The sequence below is a fragment of the Castanea sativa genome, chromosome 10, assembly GCF_040712315.1.
Source record: "Castanea sativa cultivar Marrone di Chiusa Pesio chromosome 10, ASM4071231v1".
NCBI classification, from domain to species: Eukaryota; Viridiplantae; Streptophyta; class Magnoliopsida; order Fagales; family Fagaceae; genus Castanea; species Castanea sativa.
Window position 1 is genome coordinate 23,750,159 of NC_134022.1, and position 11,301 is coordinate 23,761,459.

The 11,301-nt window shown below is 35.9% G+C and overlaps 1 protein-coding gene across 1 annotated transcript; it reads left to right on the top strand.

Moving 5' to 3' along the window:
* The first annotated feature begins 706 nt into the window (after nucleotides 1-706).
* On the top strand, nucleotides 707-10,945 carry LOC142613292 (oligouridylate-binding protein 1-like). The gene is made up of 12 exons (XM_075785580.1): nucleotides 707-1,214; nucleotides 1,966-2,027; nucleotides 2,475-2,577; nucleotides 3,761-3,837; nucleotides 4,226-4,287; nucleotides 4,401-4,488; nucleotides 4,762-4,837; nucleotides 5,164-5,194; nucleotides 5,325-5,447; nucleotides 6,494-6,579; nucleotides 8,918-9,091; nucleotides 10,347-10,945. The coding sequence occupies exons 1-12, from the start codon at nucleotides 1,080-1,082 to the stop codon at nucleotides 10,659-10,661; spliced, it is 1,332 nt and encodes a 443-aa protein (XP_075641695.1). The 5' UTR covers nucleotides 707-1,079; the 3' UTR covers nucleotides 10,662-10,945.
* Nucleotides 10,946-11,301: the final 356 nt, after the last annotated feature.

Sequence of the window (11,301 nt, forward strand, 5' to 3'; positions counted from 1 at the left end):
ATTAAAATTTCTTTCTTATAAATATAAAAAAGGGCAAATGATGGATTTGGTCCCTATGCTTTATATCATGTTTTAATTTGGTCTCAAATCTTTTAATTATATCAATTTGGTGCCTAACTTTTCAGCGTCATGTCATTGTCTTTATGTCTTAGATGAAAATTGCTAACGTGGTTAATAGTCAAAGTAAAAAATTAATTTATGGCCACATCAACGGAAATTAATTTTTTTATTTTGGTCATTAAGCACTCTAGAAATTTTCATCTAAGAGATAACGGTAAGGATTGAATTGATATACACTAAAATGTTAGGGACTAAATTGACACAATTGTAAGGTTAAGAATTAAATTGAAATATGGTGTAAAAAATAGAGATTAAATACATAAATTACTTTAAAAAAACTAATTTAAAAAATGAATAGAGTAAAAACATAAATTAAATAAATTAACAAATATCATAGCCAAGAGCGTTGTGACTCGTGAGAGTAGCTTTTGCGTATATCAGCTAAATTAATGGTCTATAAAATTGAGAAGAGTTTGTGTCTAGTACATAAATTTCATCGGACATATTAGGGTGTAAACATGTGCCTTTCTTTTAACGTGTTCTATACCATTTGGAACAATTTCTTTAACAATTTAAAAAAAAAAAAAATTAAAGCCCACCAAATTCATTTATTAGTTAAGTGGATCCAAACCCGAACAACCCATATGCACACCTTCAAAACTACCCGAACCGAGAGGTGGCACACTTGAACCTTGAAACAAACAAACCCGCACGTTAAATTAAAGAGAAATCCAAATTCTGATCCCAGGTTGTCTTAATTTCATTTATTTTGTCCAATCGTTCTCAATTTTCAGACATTTATTTTAAAATCTTTTCCAACGAATCCTAAAACTTTTCCATCCAATACTTTCCTGCGTTTTCTTAGGAACCGAACAGATTTTTATCAACTACCACCACCACCTTTTTGCCAAATCGTGATCTATCTATAAACCATTTCTTTCCCCCAAAATACACAGGAAGAAAATCACAGAGAGAGAGAGAGAGAGAGAGAGAGAGAGAGAGAGAGTATAGAATAGAATATGCAACAAAGGCTGAAACTTCAGCAGCAACAACAACAACAACAACAACAACAACAAGAAGCCCTAATGCAACAAGCCCTTCTTCAACAGCCTCACATGTACCACCCTGGTGTCCTCGCTGCTGCCATGTCTCAGGTATATTTTTATATATATATATATATATATGTGTGTGTGTGTGTATCATTTTTATTTTTATTTCCAATTCAATTCAATGTTACAATAACTCGTTGTAGTTTTGTGTACTGGGTACGGCCTTAAATTTCGCGCGTAATTAATGAGCCATTTCTTATGGGTAAACAATTGTGCTTTTATTTTTTATTTTATTTTTTTTTAAGAATGGAAAAAATCAATTTATTGTAGTTTAATTTATAATGACTTGGAATGGTGGGGTTGCCCCATGTTATGTCTAAAAGGTTGTTTGTACCATATGTAGTTGTAGAGACCTATGGATTTTGTTTGATTTTGCAACACTTTACATGTAAATACGTAGCGTGAATTCAAATTTTTATTTTTCATATTCATCAGATTTCAACTATTTGAATGAGGATGCGATTTTTGCTACTTGAAACTAATGTGGTGTCTAACCTTCTTTGTCTTTTTATTTTTTCCCCTTATGCTTAATTGGCAGAATTGTAGCCCAAGTTATTCTCCCTTTTGCCTTCTCAAGCAATTTCCCAATAGTTGGATATGTGTCACACTTTGCTTCTATATGTATTTTGTGTTATTTTTTTAGTTTGTATTAATGAAAGTAGCAATTATTAGTGTGTGTATAGTTAGGTTTTTTGTTTTATTTTCTTAGGTTTCTTTGTTTGATTTTATCTAGGATGTTAGCTTGTAGTTGCTAGGATTTTTTTTTCATTTGTCCTCTTATTTTTATGTTTTGCAGATGGAGCCTATCCCAAGTGGGAATCTGCCTCCTGGCTTTGACTCGTCTACATGCCGCAGTGTGTGAGTGCTATGTAACCGTTCTTTTTCTTTTCATTTTAAAATTTTCTCCTCTCTTTGCCAATGATCTTTGGCTCAATTGGCACTTGAGGCCCTTGCACGTGCTTGGAGGGTGAGGTCGTGGGTTCAAGATCCACTTGGTGTATGTGTCAACTTACCAATAATTAATAAAAATCGCCTATGTATCTTTTAGCCTGAGGACATCTTGTGTTTTTAGGTTCTGTAAGCACTTTCCACCTAATGGGACTTTTATAACATCAAATTAATGAGAAATTGTAAATGTAGAAGGAACGATTTGTTTGTTAGCTGGTATTCCTTTTTTATCACATTGCTTTTTAAGAAATCAAAAGTGTTATAGCATAAGCGTGACGTGTACTACTTTACCTAAGATGTTGTATTGCTGTATTTTTTTTTACATGATTGCCAATCTAACTAGCTTGATGATGTCAGCTATGTAGGAAATATTCATGTAAATGTCACCGAGAAGCTTCTTGGTGAAGTTTTCCAGACTGCTGGGCCTCTTGCAGGATGCAAGCTCATCAGAAAGGATAAGGTTTGATTTAGTACTCAAGTATTTGTTGCATCATTACTTGATCTTTGTTTTGTCATTGTACTAGCTTTGTTGGAACATCCACTGATGTTCTTAATTTCTTTAGTTCTTTATAAATATTTAAACATTTTTTGAGTGAAAATTCATATATTTTTTTACATGGTACTCTAAATCCATGATTTTCAATTTAGTAAAGACATCAAGACCTTGCTAAGGTGACATACTAAGCAATAAGTGCAAAATTTAAGTTGGTGATGCAATCTTTTGGCAACTGTATGCTTCAGCCATTTAAAACTTCCTGTTATATATAACTATTCGTTTTCTATAGAAAATTCTCATGATGTGGAGGGTAGGAAAATTTCTCACTTAGCTTCTGTTCCTCTTCTTATTGTGGTGATTTACTAGCGTTTCAGCTGAAGATGAGGACATGTTAACCTGGAAATATTTGTGCTTAAAGCTGAGAGTGAGGGGTGCGATGGATTAGAAGGTGGGGAACACCTTCAGGTCCTGCTATCTGTATGGTTCCTGAAGTTGTTGCTGTTCATTTCTAGGGTTGAAACAGTGAATCATAATCAATTTCACCAATAGTGCATTTTAAATAAAGCCATTGACCTCTAGCTCAAATGGATCTTCTTCTCTTTGAAAGAATAAGGTGGAGGGTGAAGTCATAGGTTCAACATGCACTGGATGCATGAGTAATTACCAATTAAAAAAAGCAGTGCATCCCAGATAAAATGAGCCACCACTATAGGAAGTTTGTTACTGTAAACCAACTTGTGTGGGATGACATAAGAAATAAATCGGTTTCCCTTAACTTGAGTCAAACTCCATGGGATGACATGAGTTCTTATTTTATCGAATAGCTGTTTGAACCTAGAGGTTTTTATCATGTGGCCTTTTTCATGAACTTTTAACTCTTCACCATCTTGTGTGAAGTTGCCATAATCACGATATATGTTCCTTCTTGTCATGACTAGCAAATAAATGGCTCTGATATTTTATTCTTGTCATTACTAGCATCTAACTGGGTCTAATGTATTTGTAGAAATATAGAAGGCAACTCATTTTTTAATATGACCTACACCTGAATAAAAGCATTTCTTTATTTGCTGAAATTATTCATTGTCTGTGCCTTACTTTCCCTTTATTGGATTTGCTTTGATGGCTTGATTCATCATTGTTGCAGTCATCATATGGTTTCGTGGACTACCATGACCGGACATCTGCAGCCCTTGCAATAATGAATTTGCATGGGCGCCAACTGTAAGCATTCACTTATCATACATCAACTGTGGTCATTTTCCTTCTTTGTAAAATTTAATCTTGGTATTCTGTTAGGCATTGAACATGATGGAAGGGATCTACTTTATATATATGTATATGTAAAGAATCTATTGATAGATTTCTCATCATTTGGAAATTAAAAAATTATGTTATTAACTGCTCATACAAGTATAAATGGACTTTGCCATTAATGCTCCTCTTTCCAATTAGTCGTTTTAGTTCTCAAATCAGCAGTATTTCCTCATTTTTGGCAGTTCCACATATATTGTGATGCTTTAACTTTCATTAAATGTCTTATTCCTTTTTTATTTTACTTATGGTCTTTTGGTTTTAATGGCTATTCCTTTTTGTTATATTACAATTTCAGTTATGGTCAGGCACTTAAGGTGAATTGGGCATATACCAATAACCAGAGAGAGGATACATCAGGTTACTTTAGGCTTTCATTCTTCTTCATCCTGCTGATTGATTTTGTTGCTTGTTGAGTGCCTTTTATTAACATTCATATGTTTTTCTCTTTTATGCACTTTAAAAATCATCAGGACACTTCAATATATTTGTTGGTGATTTGAGTCCAGAGGTTACTGATGCAACGTTATTTGCGTGCTTCTCAGTATATCCTAGTTGTTCGTGAGTTCTTCATTCCCTTGAATATTTCCTTTTATACTATTTTGTCATGAGTAGGTACCAGACAAGGGTTGCAAGCCCTAGATTTTCTGATGACTACCATATATTTGTTACTGGCAACATGTCCAAGACAAAAAGTTTATGGGGGAATATACAAGTGTTGTTATATAGTTGCTTAAATCTTGTGCCCCCCTTGTGCATGTTTTGGACCACTCTGATACATGTGGTGTCTGTTAAGATATTTGGTTTATGATCCTTTTGCTTTCTCATTTATAGTGATGCAAGGGTCATGTGGGATCACAAAACTGGCCGCTCAAAAGGATATGGATTTGTTGCTTTCCGTAATCAGCAGGTATATCTTTAAAAATACTGTTTTGTAGCATACAGTACAAAATAATGGCTGTATAAATTCTTTACCCACTTTAAGATGGAGATCCATGAAGAAAAATAGTGTTTCATCAAAGAACAGTTAGACTGTTGGATATGTTTTTCCAAATGAAATTGAGCCAAATTTATTCTTACTTATAAATTAAAAAAAAAAGAGCCAAAGTAGCCCACCTCGATTTTTGGGCACAAACGTTACAATATTGTTTTGTATTGAGAGCATTGAGAACATTATGTTAACAATATGCCCAGCCAACAAACTTATAATATGCCTTATGGAATTTTTTTTTGCAGGAAGCACAGAGTGCCATCAATGACTTGACTGGTTAGGCAGATTGTTCACCTCTATTGCCTTTTTTTTTTTTTAATTTTTTTATATTAAAAATAATCTTTTTGTGAACAGTCTAGTTTTCTATCCTTCCTGGAGCTGATCTGTTTTTCCCACCATCATGTAGGTAAATGGCTTGGAAATAGGCAAATAAGATGCAACTGGGCGACCAAAGGTGCTACTTCTAATGAAGACAACAGGCAAATCAATGAGAATCAAAATGCAGTTGTACTTACAAATGGGTCTTCAGGTAGCATGAAACCTTCTACTTGATTCTGTCCACTATGTAGAGTCCTGGAAAATCAGGGCAGTGCCTTTTTAGGGACTATGTTGACCAAGTTTCTGGTCACCACATTCCCTGGAATATGCTTATGCATGTAATATGGAATCGCAGCATACAGCACAACATAATCTCACACTTGATAGCCTAAAGCCAGGCTATATCAGTAATCTGACTATGATTAGCTTTACAGAAAATTGACAAGTGTGCCCATTTGCTTGAAGTATAACCACTCACCAAAAGTTAAAATGGCTTGGGTGATATAGAACTTTGTCCCAGCTAGTCGCCAATCTGGTTACTCTATTAGTTGGGTGACCAGCTGTTTTAATGAGGTGTATTTTGTTAATATTTGTGGAAAACACAAAATAGCTAATGGTCATTGATATACTGGAAAGTGATATGCCTAGCAGACTCAAAACAGAAGCTTTGAGTTAGGATTTGTTAGGGTGTGCATTCACATTTAATAATTAAGATGCTTTAAGGTGTCATTAAGTGCAATACATTAAGCCTTGACAATTTATATTGAGCTGTTGAAGGATAGGGATACACAATACATACATAGACCTACATATATGATAGGTTAGTATACAGCACATGCACTCACATGGGATTGAATCCCCCCCTCCCCCTTCTCTTCCCCTCTTCTCTCTTCCCCCTAAAAAGAAAAATCTGGGGTGGCAGGTAGTGGGGGAGGAGGCATTTGGTCCAAGGACCATTGGCATGCAATGACGAGTAAAATAAAGGGCTATGGAGTAAGAAGTCTCCTTTTCTCCTTGACGTGTCTTAGGAAATTTCTTAGCTCCATAGGCTCATGAGAACTTTAGGAGTAAGTATAAGAACTGATGTCAGGTTGTGTCAGAAGAGCTAAGGTCATATATTATGTGGCCTCTTTAAATTTGACTTATTACCTGCCGTATCCCAAAGTATGTGCTCTAATTTATGATATGCTAGGCTAGAATTGGCTTGGAATATCTGGATTTTGACAGCTATTTTCTTCTGTTTTATTTGTTTCGTAGATGGAAGCCAGGAGAATATCAATGAGGAGGCTCCTGAAAACAATCCAGCATACACTACTGTCTATGTTGGCAACCTTTCCCATGAGGTAATAAGAAATGCATGGAATTTTCTTAATTCTTGCACATAGCACATTAATGCAGGAAAGACTTGTTGTCTTTGTACACTGGAAATAGTTTTGAAATTTGAGAAATTTTTAATTATTTTAGTAAGATTAGGTTAAGTACCAGGGTTAAAAGGGAATAGAATGGGGTGGGGCCAATTTCTCTTTTCCCATTCCTGTGCCACCCATGTGAGACCCCTTCCAATACTGTTCTGTACTTGTGTCTGGGCGAACTTTCTTCCCTGTCTCTGCTCCACCTAAAATTTGACAGCTCCATCACCATTTACCCCCAACCCATTTTCTCTAAATTTTTTCAGTGAATAACTTTTTTTTTTTTTTGTTGATAAATAACAGAATTGTATTAATAAAAAATGCAGATACACCAGAGCTGTACATGGGTAGCAGTACATCAAACTCTTAAATTATGAAGATCGAGCATTTAAAAAAAAATTAGAACATGGAAAAGGATTAAAAACTGAACTCCAATCCAGCAAGGTGTGGATAAGGAGAGATTTAATTTCCGGAATAGACCATTCCTTCCCCTCAAAACATCTTGAGTTCCGTTCTTGCCAAATACACACCATAAGACACAATGTGGTACAGCCCTCCACAAATCTATGCTTTGATGTCTACCGAAGGAACCTTGCCTGCTCGAAAATAAATTAGTAATGCTTTACGGCATAACCCATAGAAGACCAAAAAGAGCCCATACCTAAACCATAAATTAGAAGCAATAGGCCAATGAAGAAGAAGATAATTCACCGATTCTCCACTCTTTTTACATATATAGCACCAATCTACAACTGCGACACTCTTATACCATAAGTTGTCAAGAGTCAAAATCTTACCTAAGCCGGTAGTCCATGAAAAGAAAGCAACCATAGGAGGGATCTTTGAATGCCACACAGGTTTCCAATGGAAAAGAGTGGCAAGAGTTGAGGAAAGGGAGAAGTAGTACTCACACACTTTAAAACTCTTACTCCTTGCCGGTTTCCAACAAATTTTTTCCTGTTCCTCACCATTAAGAGGCATAGAATATCCAAAGAAGTGTATAAATGTTCCAATTCCCAATCTTGGACATCCCTAGAAAATTGAAGATCCCAGTGAAGCCTTTGGTTAGGAAAGTGCATAACATCCTCAATAGAAGACCCCTTATTACAACTAATGCTATAGAGTTCCGGAAAAGCCTCCGAGAGAGTACAACCTACACACCACACATGATGCCAAAATTTAATTCTATTACCAACACCAACCTCAAACTGATTCATATCTCAGCAAATAACTGATTCTATCTCTGCATTTTTGCATACAAAGTCCAAGCAGTGTGTTTGGAACCAGGAGAAGGTAAAAAGATTATTTATTAAAAGGAAGTCTAAAAATTTAAAAGAGAAGAAAAATTAGAAAGGTTTCCAGGGAAGTATGGATCAAGAGATCATAAACTTATTAAAAAAGGGGATCAAGAGATCATAAGGTGTATAACACTGAAACTCTGTTACTTCAGAATTAAGAAATCCTTTGTTATCAAATTTCTCATTGATATTGCAATCTAATCTTTTAGCTAAATATCCTAAGAAAGAAAGCAGGCAAGAGAAAAAGAACCCTGGAATATGAGAGGAATGGTGCAGTAGGGTACATCTTCAAAGGAATTAATAAGATATCTACGTATATTAATTTTTTTAGAAATTACTTAACTATGCTAGGGAATTGCTGCATTTTTTAGAAATTACTTAACTATGCTAGAGAATTCTGTAACTGAGGCAGGGAGGTATTAAACCCATACCTGCCCCGAATTCATGCTGCATTTTTCCATCTTCCCCAACCACCACCTGGCCTATGTTCCAGTTTTCTCCATCCCTACGCCATTGTTAGAGGGGCCATGCAAAAGCACTTTCCTAGTTAGTGTACCTATCATAGTATTCCAAACAAGTTTAGAGCTTGGCCTTATTTATTTTATTTTATTTTGGATTTTGCTATTAAAATAAAATAAACAAGTCTGAATGAGCATGTTGCACCTTCAAGCCCATTGTCTTCATGAACAGCTTAACTCATTTGCTCTCCATATCATGAGGTCCCTCAAACTCTTTCTTGATGTCTTGATTCATTGCAAAAACTCTTTCTTTGCTTCTCTTTAGTTTTCTTGGTCATCTTGAATTATTTTCTGGTATCAAACTCCATGTCTTTTTGGTTAGTTTGTCAGTTTATTTTCCCATTTCCTAAATTTTAAATTGCAATTAAGGTCCCATGGCTTAAACTAATAGTTCAGTTTCAAGATTTGTTTTTTAAGTTTGTACTTCCTCCCTGAAATTCTGGTGTTTGTGTTTAGGTAACTCAAGCTGAACTCCATTGTCAGTTTCATGCTCTTGGAGCTGGGGTTATAGAGGAGGTGCGTGTCCAGAGGGATAAAGGATTTGGATTTGTTAGATACAACACTCATGAAGAAGCAGCCTCGGCCATTCAAATGGCTAATGGGAGGATAATTCGTGGCAAACCCTTAAAGGTAAGAAAACCTTTACTGGGAGGTTGTTTCATTTGACAGTCACTTTGCGTCATTCCAATTTGAGCATAATAATAACATATTCTAAGGTTGTGTTTGGATGAAATTTTTTTTTTTTTTTTTGAATTTTTAAGATTATGGAATATAAATCAATGGGAATCATGGGATATATATTTAAAATTAAGAAATTCGAGTATTATGATACTTAAAATGATGGTGGTAATAGTGGTGGCAATAACTTGGTGATGGTATGGTGCGCCATGATTTTGGTGTTGGCGGTGGTTGTAGTGGTGGTGTTGGCAGTGGTGGTAGTGGTGGTGCTAGCAGTGGATGGTGGTGGTGCAGTGGCGTAATGATGGAACAATGGTGGTGGTATGAGAATGGTAATGTTGGTAGAATTTATACAATGACACATTGTATAGAGGATGTGAATCAGGTCTTGGGTTCAAGACCCTTTGGATGTGTGTAACCTAACCATAAAAAAAAGAAAAAAAAACCCTTTGCAATGGGGGCATGGATGCATGACTACTTCCTACCAAACCAGTTTCCTATATGCACAGATTTTCAGACACCCCCAAAAAATTGTGTATATTTTATGAGCTCATCTTAAACATAGATTATGTAATGCCTACAAGTGCATCAACTTGAATGATTATAATGTAATCAAAGAAAATTTCTTTATGAATAAATTATTTTGGTCAACAAGACTGGAAAAATGTGGAACACAATAAAATATTATAGTAAGGCAATCAAGTGGACAGGAGAAGCTACGAATTCCTACTAGAAATAGTATAAATGGAACTTGCTGGTTGTTACTTATATTTGGAAGTAAACAACAACCTTGAGGCGCTCCAGATTGTTTTTTAATCTTTATTCCTGATTTTGGTTTTAGCAATTATGTTGTGCATTGTCGTCTACATGGAAGTGGGGACCTCACTGGCTCAGTCTTGCCAAATAGGGTAAAAGGAAAAAGAAAAAGAAAAAAAGAAAATGAGAACAAACTGAGAACTGAATATTTGTTTGCCTGGCTTGCTGTTAGGAAAACATTTATCTGTGGCCTCTAGGCAGTTTAGAAGAATAAGTTGCAGATTGCTATTATCTGTGATTAGTTTCAGAAGAGGACCTACGAGGTCCCATGGCAACATTATGAGAAACACAAGCAGTACTGTGTTACATGATTAATGGCTGTAGTGGAAATTACAACCAGCATTTTTACCTGCTTGAAGAAAATATTTACATTTTGGATGCATGTGTGTAGTGCTCGTGGGGTAGCAAGCCAACTCCTCCTGGGACAGCTTCAAATCCATTACCTCTTCCAACTCAACCATATCAGATACTTCCAACTGCTAGTATGAACCAAGGCTATTCTCCAGCTGAGTTGTTGGCTTATCAGCGCCAACTTGCTTTAAGTCAGGCTGCTGCGTCTGGCCTCTCAGGTCAAGCTCTCGTGCAGATGACTGGACAGCATGGGCTGGCTGCTGGATCCATGGGATTGAGCTCTGGGGGATCCCAAACCATTTATGATGGATATCCTAACAATTCGTCTGGCCAACAGCTCATGTACTATCGTTAGTGGTGTTTTCAGCTGAATTCTTCCCCTCTTTTGGGTAGTATTTATAGTAAATCGTTTTTCTCTTGGTTTTTGTCAGTATACTTTGGGCTTTCTGCTTGAGATGTGAATCATTCTTCAGTAACTTTAAATTTTTGATCCCTTACGTTGTATCGTGTAAGATATGTTCTGTTTGGCTTTGTAACAGGGTCTTCTTTTGGATTTTGTTTCCTCATTCATGTCACTTGCACATGGATTGCTGTTACTTTTCATGTTAACATTTATCACATTTTCCCCAGTTCCTTGAATTTTTGGTTGTGTTAAAATCATTGGGAAAAAGCACATAAATGATGCCCATCACCAAACCGTAACAAATTTGGTGGAGCTCTCTGCTTGTGTCTAAACTTATGCTATCACATCTCTGAGCAGTGTCCTGGGAAATTTGCTCTCGCATAATTTTTCTAATTTTTCATTTGAAATAATAATTAAGAGTTGGAGGGAGCGTAATAGTCAGACTTTTTAGGATTAGGAGCAAACAGGGGACCAACTATTAGCATTGTTTGTAGGGACTTTTTTCTGCTTGGTCTCGTGCTTAGGGAGTCACTTCTAGGGATTCCATTCTGTCGTTTTTAGGTTCTCTTTCCTGTTGTACATAATTTTGTGT

Coding starts and splice junctions, on each gene's coding strand:
- LOC142613292 (XM_075785580.1), top strand. CDS start 1,080: ATGCAACAAAGGCTGAAACTTCAGCAGCAACAACAACAACAACAACAA. Junction 6,580..8,917: donor TTGGCAACCTTTCCCATGAG/GTAATAAGAAAT, acceptor GTTTGTGTTTAG/GTAACTCAAGCTGAACTCCA. Junction 9,092..10,346: donor TTCGTGGCAAACCCTTAAAG/GTAAGAAAACCT, acceptor GCATGTGTGTAG/TGCTCGTGGGGTAGCAAGCC.